The 11654-nt window shown below is 46.1% G+C and overlaps 1 protein-coding gene across 13 annotated transcripts in view; it reads left to right on the top strand.

Moving 5' to 3' along the window:
• Nucleotides 1-3451: 3451 nt before the first annotated feature.
• BPTF (bromodomain PHD finger transcription factor) overlaps nt 3452-11654 on the top strand; it is a 148841-nt gene continuing 140638 nt past the window's right edge. For all 13 annotated transcript variants that reach the window (XM_037993316.2, XM_037993314.2, XM_037993313.2 and 10 more), the window contains exon 1: nt 3452-4076. In XM_037993316.2, coding sequence (XP_037849244.1) covers nt 3467-4076 — 610 coding nt within the window. In that variant the 5' untranslated portion in view covers nt 3452-3466. The remainder of the gene's footprint in view (nt 4077-11654) is intronic.

Raw genomic sequence — 11654 nt, 5'->3', positions numbered from 1 at the left:
AAAGAAAGAAAAGAAAAAGAAAAGAAAAAAGAAAAGAAACCTAATAGGATTCTGATTCTGTCCACCAAATGGATTATTTTTTTCTTTTTTTGAGACAGAGTCTCACTTTGTCACCCAGGCTGGAGTGCAGTGGTGTGATCTTGGCTCACTGCAACCTCCGCCTCCTGGGTTCAAGCAATTCTCCTGTCTCAACCTCCAGAGTAGCTGGGATTACAGGCAAGAGCCACCACGCCCAGTTAATTTTTGTATTTTTAGTAGAGATGGGGTTTCACCATGTTGGTCAGGCTAATCTCGAACTCCTGACCTCAGAAGATCCGCCCGCCTCGTCCTTCCAAAGTGCTGGGATTACAGGCAGGAGCCATCATGCCTGGTGGCTTATTTCAATCTAGATAGGAAAATATAACACATATGTGAAATGAAAAAATACAAGCACTAATTGCCAGGTAAATATATTCAATATAATTTGGTTGAGTACCACGGTTAACAAATGTGTATATGCCTCCAGGGACCAGGTATGTAATGACAGTCAATAAAGTAGGGCAAGATGAGGACTTTGGCCAATGGAAGCGCCTTTTTTTTTTTTTTTTTTAGACAGAGGATTGCTCTGTCACCCAGTCTGGAGAGCAGTGGTGCGATCTCCACTCACTGCAACCTCCACCTCCCGGGTTAAGCAATTCTCCTGCCTCAGTCTCCCAAGTAGCTGGGACTACCGATACCTCACCACACCTGGCTAGTTTTTAGTAGAGACAGGGTTTCGCCATGTTGACCAGGCTAGTCTCGAACTTCTGCCCTCAAGTGATCTGCCTGCCTTGGCCTCCCAAAGTGCTGGGATTATAGACATGAGCCACCACGCCCAGCTCTGGCCCCATATTTTGTTTAAAGAGGGTGGCCGGGCATGGTGGCTGTGGCCTGTAATCCCAGCACTTTGGGAGGGAGGGGTGGATCGCTTGAGCTCAGGAGTTCGCAGTGAGCCAAGGTCGCTGGGATAATATATGCATATTTAAGGTTTCAATTTTTGTGTCTCCCCAAAAAAATTCTCAGTTCCTATCTTTTTTTTTTGAGACAGAGTCTTGCTGTGTCACCCAGGCTAGAGTCCAGTGGCACGATCTTGGCTCATTGCAGCCTCTGCCTTCTGGGTTCAAGCGATTCTCCTGTCTGCTTCCCGAGTAGCTGGGATTACAGGCATGAGTCACCACACCCAGCTAATTTTTGTATTTTTAGTAGACAGGATTTCACCATGTTGCCCAGGCTAATCTCGAACTTCTGGGCTCAAGTGAGCCTCCCATCTGGCCTCGTAAAGTGCTGGGATTACAGACCTGAGCCACCGTGCCTGGCCACCCTCTTCAAACAAAATATGGGCACTTCCATTGGCCTAGGTCTTCATCTTTCCTACTTTATTGACTTACATTACTTACCTGGTCCCTGGAGACATATACACATTTGTCACCCTTAGAGCTCAACCAAATTGTATTGAATGCATTTATTTGGCAATTAGTGCTTGTATTTTAATCTTCATTTTACATATGTGTTCCATTTTCCTAACTAGATTGAAATAAGCCATTTGGTATACAGAATCCTGTTAGATATCTTTCTTTTCTTTTTTTTTTTAATTTTATTTTTTTTGAGACGAGTCTCGCTCTGTCGCCAGGTTGGAGGGTAGTGGCGCGATCTCGGCTCACTGCAACCTCCACCTCCCGGGCTCAAGCGAGTCTTCTGCCTCAGGCTCCGGAGCAGCTGGAACTACAGGCAGTCACCACCACGCCTTGCTAACTTTTGTATTTTCAGTATAGATGGGGTTTCACCATATTGGTCAGGCTGGTCTCGAACTCCTGACCTCGAGATTCGCCCTCCTCAGTCTCCCAAAGTGCTGGGATTACAGGCGTGAGCCACCGCACCCAGCCTCTTTTTTAAAAAAATTTTGAGACAGGGTCTTGCTCTGTCATCCAAGCTGGAGTGCACTGGTGCAATCACAGCTCACTGCAACATCCACCTCCCAGGCTCAAGCGATCCTCCCACCTCAGCCTCTGGCTAGCTGGGACCACAGGTGCGCACCACCATGCCCGGCTAATTTTTCAAATTTTTTCTAAAGACGAGGTCCTGCTATGTTGCCTAGGCTGGTCTTGGACTCCTGACCTCAATCTATCCTCTGGTCTTGGCCTCTCAAAGGACTGGGATTGCAGGTGTGAGCTGCCGCGCTCGACCAACTATTTTTCTTTAAATTACTATTTGGTTGTCACTTATCTCAGTAAATATTAATATATGTTTATAAAACCTTTCTCTTATCTGAAGACCTGACCTCAACCACTCAGGGTTGAGTCCCTGTGATACGGTTTGAGGGTGCCTGAAATGTCATCATGATTCGTCTTTTGGGCTAAGCTGAAACCTAGTGACTTGTCCAGTAAATCAATTAAGGCTATTTTCCGATAATACAAACATTTAACACCGTGAAGTAGGTTTTACGCAGGATTCCCTCTTTTCCACTGCAAAGGAAAGGTAAGTGCTTGCTGAGGTGATCGAGGTCCTCGCTGGGGCACTGGGAAGGTGGCGGGACATTGGAACGTGCAGTAGTTGCGTTCTGGAGTTTACTGAGGCTTTCCAACTAGGGATTCCACGCAACAGGTCTTAGGGCGGCCCTCCCTCTGGGCGTGGCATCCCGGGGCGTGGCTCCTGGCACAGATCCGGAGCAGTTGTCATCGGAGTCATTTTCAGGACTCCAGCTCCAAGCTTCGGAGTTTCCTAAATTAGGGGGGCTTGTCTCCCTGTCCTCTCGACTAATTTCCCTCCGTCGCTGGCGCTGCCCTCGGTCGCTTGGGCCGCCCCTCTCCGCAACTTTTTTTTTCTTTCTCTCGCTGGCTCTTTCAGCATCAGTTTCCCTAGGGGGCGGGAGGGGAATGATATTTGGAGGCTCCCCTGCCTTCCTCTCCGAGCCGCGGAAGGGAAGACGCGGGGAGGACGTCCGAGCGGCTTTGGGCTCCAGCCAGGGGTCCGCGGAGACCTTGGTCTCCGAAAGCCTTTGACGCCGGGCATTTCGCGAGCTGCGCGCCCCTCTCAGCCGCGCCACCCGCGCCCGGAGTCCAGCCGCACCGCGCTGTGCAGAGCCCAGGCGCCCAGGGCTCCCCGCCCCCGAGTCGACGCTCCCGCGCTCCCCCTAGCGGCCGCCGTGCCGTCTCACTCCGTCCCAGGCTCGTCGGCGGCGCAGCTCACGTGACCGCGCTCTGGGCCTGCGGCCGCTGTCGGTTCCCCCAGTCACCGAGCGAGAGGGAAGAAACAAGATGGCGGCTGAAGGCGATCCGGAGTGGGGCCCCAGCAATTCGGATTGAGCCTTCTCCCTCCACCCGCTTCCGTCGGCCGGGCCCCTCCCGCCCGGCCCCGCGGGCCTCCCCACCCGGCCCCGGCGCTCCCCACCGCCCCCCCTGCGCCCGCCCCTCCCCCTCCGCTTTCCTTCTCCCCCCGCCTCGGCTCCGACATGAGGGGCCGGCGGGGCAGGCCGCCCAAGCAGCCCGCGGCTCCCGCTGCGGAGCGCTGCGCCCCGGCCCCGCCGCCGCCGCCGCCGCCGCCCACGTCCGGACCCATCGGGGGGCTCCGCTCGCGGCACCGCGGCAGCAGCCGGGGCAGGTGGGCCGCCGCCCAGGCTGAGGTGGCGCCCAAGACGCGGCTGAGCTCGCCCAGGGGGGGCAGCAGTAGCCGGAGGAAGCAGCCGCCGCCGCCGGCCCCCCCCAGCACCAGCGCCCCGGGCCGGGGGGGGCGAGGAGGCGGGGGCGGCAGGACGGGGGGCGGGGGCGGCGGCGGCCACCTGGCCCGGACCACCGCGGCCCGGAGGGCCGTCAACAAAGTGGTGTACGATGACCACGAGAGCGAGGAGGAGGAGGAAGAGGAGGACATGGTCTCCGAGGAGGAGGAGGAGGAGGACGGCGACGCCGAGGAGACCCAGGATTCTGAGGACGACGAGGAGGATGAGATGGAGGAGGACGACGATGACTCCGATTATCCGGAGGAGATGGAAGACGACGACGACGACGCCAGTTACTGCACGGAAAGCAGCTTCAGGAGCCATAGTACCTACAGCAGCACTCCAGGTACCCACCCAGCCCAGTTGCTGCAGACTCCTTCCCCACCTCCTCTGCCCTCCCCCCTTGCTCACTCGTGTGCTGTGCATCCTGCTCCGATCTCCCCCCAACCCCGCCTCCCCCCCAAACGGAGGGGAAATGCGACGGCACATCAAGTGGCAAAAAACTAGATTTACAAGAGGAAAGAGGCGCATTGTTCAAAATGGAGATTGCATTGTTGCAGTTTGCAGGCCACACTCGCTCGCTCTCTCTCTCCCCCCCACCCCCTCTTTTTCCTCTTCAAAATTTGTGCCAGTGCAGTGTCTCCACCGGGCAGGATTGAAACTTTGGCAAACACATATCCATTGCATTCATTTTTCTCCCCTTGTTTTGGTGTGGTTTTCTGGAATGAAAGAAGCCTCTTGTTTTGCAAACCTCTTTGCATTTCTAATGTGGTTTCTTTCGGATTTTTATTATATATCTGTTACTTAAAAGGGAATTAAGGATTTGGACAGATTGTGGCACACAAACACACACACACAAAAATGGATTTTCACACCCCTAGCTGTGGTTTTAAAATTGTGTTAAGGAAACGGATCATTTGGGTTAGTAGGGGAACCTTATCTGGTCCTGTGTGTTTGTTTTTATTCTTCGAGTGCTAATGGGCCCGTGCAACAGTTGCTGGTAAATGGCTGATTATCAAGCAAAGCAGAAAGCCAAATAAGACCTAACCAAATTTGGGAATTCATCCGATTCAGAATTATTTTGGTTAAATCAAAAATAAAAGTACAAAACCTCAGGAACGCGCGTCTTAACTCATTTAATCGCTTTGCGTTGCTTGGGAAATGTAGTTTCGTGTCACCTGTTGCAGAAGATGTGTAGTTGATCATCTAGACATGGTTGCCGAAGATGAACTTTTGGACCAACTTCTAAGTCACACAGCGTCAGTATCAGATTTATTATACGACGACTTTTTCTTTTCACTCTATTTCTGAGGAAAAAGCCCTCCCGAAATCCGTAATGAATTTCTCCATGGTAACCCCTCTTCTGTTTTCTCACAGAAAGTTTCTCTAGGCTGGTGCTGAGATGCATTTTGTTAAACACCCCCGCCCCCCCGCAAAAGGCTGCTTTGTACGTAGTTGCAATTTACTAAATTGTGAAATTAACATAACCAAAGCAGCAACTGGCAAGACTTTTCCTTTATAATTTTGCCAATCTAGATTAATTTAGAATCTGGTTTTAAAACCATTTAAAAAATAAAGTTTATGAGAAAATATTTGTGAGGAAAAAAGACCTTTTTTTCCTTGAAATAAGGTGTGTCATGTCTTTCTTAGAGAGACTAGGGTAGTAGAAGTGGTTAACTTGAAAAGTTTCTGATTTTAATAAATGCTTAAATACTTATTGGAGAAGTAGGGTAGTATTAAGCCAAATGTAAACCCACATAGGTTGTTCTAACTAACACAAGCTGAAAAAAGGTCATTTATTTTGCCCGATGGTCAGAATCGTTGCCAGTCTTGTCTGGGGGAGGCTGTAGGAGTACTTTTTTTTTTTTTTTTTTTTTGAGAGGGAGTCGCTCTGTCGCCCAGGCTGAAGTGCAGTGTCCCGACCTTGGCTCACTGCAACCTCTGCCTTCCAGACTCAAGCGATTCTCCTGCCTCAGCCTCCCGAGCAGCTGGGATTACAAGCACCCACAAGTACACTCGGCTAATTTTTGTATTTTTAGTAGAGATGGGGTTTCACCCTGTTGGCCAGGCTGGTCTCAAACTCTTGACCTCGTGATCTGCCCATCTCGACCTCCCAAAGTGCTGGGACTACAGGTGTGAGCCACCGCGCCCAGCCTAGTGCATCTTTTATAGTAATAATTTTGACTATGCTTCACATGTCGGTCTTCTTTGTACCCAGAGCTGGTAATTGAAACATGGAGACTGAATTGCATACACCCCTGGAGGAAGTTTTTTTCTGGTTAGAAAGAGCTGAGACATTTTGGCAGGGCAGTTCAGCTAACTTTAAGTCCTATTTGAAGGCCTATCAAATGATATTTAAGATTGAAGACTGTTCATATGCTGACTTAAATTACCATTTGTAGCTAGGTGTCCTTTAATAAAATGTGTTTACTTTTGCTACTTTTGTGACATTTTGTTTTTCTTTTTTTGAGAAGGAGTTTTGCTCTTGTTCTTATTGCCCAGGCTGGAGTGCAATGGCACAATGTTGGTTCACTGCAACCTCCGCCTCCTGGGTTCAAGCGATTCTCCTGCCTCAGCCTCCCGAGTAGCTGGGATTACAGGCATGTACCACCACGCCCAGCTAATTTTGTGTTTTTAGTAAAGACAGGGTTTCTCCGTGTTGGTCAGGCTGGTCTTGAACTCCCGACCTCAGTTGATGTGCCCGCCTCGGCCTCCCAAAGTGCTGGGATTACAGGCTTGAGCCACGGTGATTGGCCTGACGGTTTGTTTTTCTTAATGACACTTGTAGCCTACCATGTGTCTACTTGTCTTATCCTTATATGAAATTATTAACTCCTTGGAAATAGATATTGAGCTTATTCCCCCTGCAGCTCCTGTAACAGTGTTTTGCACATAGCAGATGTTCATCAAAGATTGGTTGGATAAATTGTTAGTAGATGTGAACTTATAATAGATGAAGTTTTCATCATTCTACAGTGGGTGTCATAACCACTAAATACTTTGGATTTAGGAAACTAAAAATTGATCTAATTGGTTTTTTTTTTGTGTTTGTTTTTTAAATTGGGTTTTGATGGACAATTTGTTCAGTGAATGTTTTTCTTTTTTTTTCAGTGAATGTTTTTCATTGCAAGAGTTACTTTGTTTTGGAGTTGCTATTTCATATTGCTTGTTAGGCATTTTCCTTTATTGACTGTGATGTTAGTTTGGATGTTTTACCTTTTGCAACACATATTTTCTTAAGATTATGGTAAAATAGTTGTGACTTTTTTTTCCTTATCTCTTGTTAAAAAAAAAAAAGGGGATACATGTGCAGAACGTTTGTTGCATAGGTATATACGTGTGCCGTGGTGGATTGCTGCACTTACTGACCCGCCCTCTGAGTTCCCTCCCCACACCCCTGTCTCCCTACCCCCTAACCCCCGGATGTGAGTGACATTTTGAGTTCTAAACTTTTAGAACATGCCCACTTGCCTCAAATGAGTAAGAACGCATGACAGTGAGTTGTTTAGGCTAAGCACCAGTTTCATTGGTTTTATGGTCTGTACTTCCTGGAGGCTGTCAGGTAAATGTGTAGATAGAAGAAAAAAAGTTTTAGAACTGGTTTAAGATATCCAAATAACACATCAAGAAGTATGATGAATTTGAATCCTGTTGTACTGTGAAGGCTGAAAGAGGAATTTACTTTATTGGTGATTTAGAGTAATTTGATTAATTTTTGTAGTTTACAGTGTTGGTTTAAGTACTGACTTGTGACATTCCTAACTTCATAAATAGCTCACTCCTAGTATAAGAAATAACTCAGTATTTTGTAGGTAATATAACTTAATGCAAAGACATTAGTTGACATTACTAAAGTCATGAAAGGTTTATTCATTGAAGATTGTTTTCCTTTTATGGAAAAAATGTAAGGATGGCAACTTTTTAGTATAAAATTGAAATCACCTAGTTTTGCTTAAGCTAAAGGCATATGACTGAATAATGCTTTAATTCATTTTTACTTTTTAAATTTAGAATTACTTCAGCCTATAGGTTTTATGACATTGCCAGTATAATGAGAAGGATTGTATAGGAAGTGTTTTCAATAGGCATTTGGTGAAGTTCTGACAGCACTTTGAAATTAAGCATTTGCTAATTTTAAGAAATTATATTTAAAACAGAATGATTCTTGTGTTTCAGTCTCAGTCTCGTGTGAGACTTCTGAGAATACTTACTGGAATTTTAAAACTTGGAACCCCCGATAACTTCATAAAACAAAAGCCCTGGTGTTATCCTGGGAGAGTTAGCGATTTATGTCCTCTAAGGATTGTGACAGTGGAGATCAGTGGCAGAGATGTCATGAGTGAACCATAGATTTACCTCAAACAGAATTTATCACTGGTTTGACAATATTATTCCCACCAGTGCCAACTTAATCTTTTCAGTATAATTTCTGATTGCTACATGCGAGGTACAAAGTGCAGTGGACATTTAAAGGAGGGCGAGATTATATACCCTGTAAGGGGATTGGTGTGGGCATAGGCTTCCTGGATGGGCATGTGGAGAGTAAGGACAGGCAGATGGAGGGAGGGAGGGGGAGGGAGCGGGAGGGAGCAGCAGGCACTGATAGTAAAGTGTGGGCAGTCTCAAGTAACTCGGTTTAGCAAGAGCCTGAGTGTGTGAACAGGAAATAAACCAAAGCTCCTTTGTATGCTGTGTTGGGCAGTACCTAGAGGATCAGGCTATAGCAACTGTACTTTCCCCCTCTTCTGTAGAATAAGGATTGCACTAGATCATGATCCTCAGGCCTTTTTCACTCCTAAACACCCCGAGGAGATATGCTGTATTCCCAGCAGCACCATGCACAAACATGAAACAGAACCACATCAAATCACAGAGATGCTGTTGAACCACTGCTGTAGCCCTTTCTCCCAAATTGAGGGAATTACTGAGGAAATGGCCTGGAGCTCTCTCTCTTTCAAATCTATTTCAAATTTGTTTAATTTTGGGTATTGGGATGACCGGAAGATCTCGAAAGAGCAGGGCATGATTTCAGAGGAGTGCCACGAAGTTTAGCTTAGATTCTCTGCTGCGGGATGGATTGACAAGGACGAGATAGCTGGTGGGTTCTGTAGCCCTGGATGGAAGACCTGTCCAGGAGGTACTTTAGAGTTCTTCAGGCCTTGACACATAGATGTGTAGAGAGAGGAATGCATTACATATGCCTCCCTAAGAATGGTAGCACTTTCAGTAACAATAGGGAGGTCAAGATTATAAGGGAAATTAATGACATCTTGTTTCAGGTATCAGCACCTCAAGAGGTTAAACATGAGAATTAAACAAAATGAGAGCCAAAAGGTTACGAAAAAGTTGGGCAATATGATTTGTGAGTAGTAGAGAGGCGTGTCCTAGGTATGCATTAATAAGTAGTCTTGCACACAGTTCGTGCTTTTCTATTCTTCTGCTCACCCATGGGTGTGTTTGGAATTGAGAAACATGCATATCACAGGACTGGGAATGTTAAGACCAGGAGCTCTGGTCTCTTCTGTTAGGTTCTCCTTTCCTCACTCCTCAAGACCCTGTGTCTTCCCTTTGACTAAAGACCCTTAATGGTGGAGACATGGGGGTGAGAGAGTGGTAGTCATGGTGGGCAAGTAGTAATCTGGGTGACACAGGAGCAAATCCTAGCTGATGCCCTTTTCCCTTCCTACTCCTTAGCCAGGCTCGAATCCCTCTTCCTGGGAGATCTTCCCTGAGTCCTGTTTTGCACCTTGGTCTTCCTTCTCTTTGAGTGCCTGCTTACAGTGGTTATGATCTCAGCACTAGCTTAACGCTGACACTCATTATTCTAATTTTATTTATTTATTTATTTATTTATTTATTTATTTATTTATGAGACAGAGTCTCAGTCTGTCACCCAGGCTGGAGCGCAGTGGCATAATCTTAGCTCACTGCAGCCTCCACCTCCCGGGTTCAAGCAATTCTCCTGCCTCAGCCTCCCGAGTAGCTGGGACTACAGGTGCCTGCCACCATGCCTGTCTGATTTTTGTGTTTTTAGTAGAGACAGGGTTTCACCATATTGGCCAGGCTGGTCTCAAGCTCCTGACCTTGTGATCCGCCCGCCTTGGCCTCCCAAAGTGCTGGGATTTCAGGCGTGAGCTGCTGCACCCGGCCTCTAATTTTTTTCATGCTTTTGGGTTTTTAAAATGACAAGCCTCAGGAGGCAGCATGTTTCTTAACTAAAATAAAAAAAAATATGTACATCAAAATGCACTTTAAAAGATAGAAAATGACCATATAGAAATAATTAAAATGCATGTAATTAAATATAATTATAATGTTTTAATTGTTTCGTCTGCTGGTATATATCTAAAATTTTTATGTTTTTCTAGATAGTAAGCTGTATTCAAATATTAATTTGTGATTGTCACAATTTAAAAATAGTGACAGTAATAACTAACATTTATTGGACATCTTCTAAATTGCTGAATGATTTTCAAGCAATATTTATGAAAATTCAGTTTTTAAAAGGTAACAGCTTTATGGAGATATAATTTACATACTGTAAAATGTACCCTTGTAAAGTATATAATTTAGTGGTTTTTTTAGTATATTGATAGAGTTGTGCAACCATTAACACTCCTTAATTCCAGCATGTTTTTATGCCCCCTCAAAAGAAGCCCATACCTATAGCAGTCACTCCCTGTTCTTCACCTCCCTCCTGCTTATCCCTGGCAGCCACTAATCTACTTTCATTCTCTGTTGATTTGCCTTTTTTTTTTTTGAGATGGAGTCTTGCTCTGTCACCTGGGCTGAAGTGAAGTGGCGGGATCTCGGCTCACTGCAACCTCTGCCTCCTGGGTTCAAATGATTCTCCTGCCTCAGCCTCCCAAGTAGCTGGGATTACAGGCGCCCACCAGTATGCCTGGCTAATTTTTTGTATTTTTTTTCATAGAGACAGGGTTTCACCATGTTGGCCAGGCCGGTCTCGAACTCCTGACCTTGTGATCCACCCACCTCAGCCTCCCAAAGTGCTGAGATTACAGGCGTGAGCCACGGCGCCCGGCCTGATTTGCCTCTTATGAACATTTCTTAATAAGTGGAATAATATACTATGATAATATATGGCTTCTGTCATTTAGCCTAATGTTTTCAAGGTTTATACATATCTTAACATGTGTCAGTACTATATATGTGTATGTGTATATATGTATTTTTAAATTTATTTTATTTATTTATTTATTTTTGAGGCGGAATCTTGCTCTGTTGCCCAGGCTGGAGTGCAATGGTGCGATCTTGGCTCACTGCAGGCTCCACCTCCCAGGTTCACACCATTCTCCTGTCTCAGCCTCCCGAGTAGCTGGGACTACAGGCACCCGCTACACGCCCAGCTAATTTTTGTATTTTTAGTAGAGATGGGGTTTCATGGTGTTAGCCAGGATGGTCTCGATCTCCTGACCTCGTGATCAACCCACCTCGGCCTCCCAAAGTGCTGGGATTACAGGCATGAGCCACTGCGCCCGGCATCAGTACTATATTTGAATAGCACTTCATTGTATGGCTATACCACTTCTTTTTTTTATTTTTTATTTTTATAGAGACAGGGTCTTGCAGTGTTGCCCAGGCTGACCTCAAACTCCTGGACTCAGGCAATCTTCCTGCCTCAGGCTTCCAGCCTCCAGAGTAGCTAGGATTACAGGCACACACCTCTGTGCCCAGAGACCATGTTTTGCTTATCCATTTCTTAAGTTCGTGGACGTTTGAACTGTTTCCACTTTTGGGCCATTAGGAATAATGCTGCTGAGTACATTCGTGTACATGTTTTTGTCTATACATATGTTTTCATTTCTCTTGGGTATATAACTAGGATTATTTGCTGGATTATTGCAAATTCAATTTTAATTTCTTTCTTTTTTTTTTTTTTTTTTTTGAGTCTCTGTCGCCCAGG

Source organism: Chlorocebus sabaeus, chromosome 16, assembly GCF_047675955.1.
Source record: "Chlorocebus sabaeus isolate Y175 chromosome 16, mChlSab1.0.hap1, whole genome shotgun sequence".
NCBI lineage: Eukaryota > Metazoa > Chordata > Mammalia > Primates > Cercopithecidae > Chlorocebus > Chlorocebus sabaeus.
Note: the sequence above shows the minus strand (reverse complement) of the source record. Positions and strands in the feature narration are given on the sequence as shown.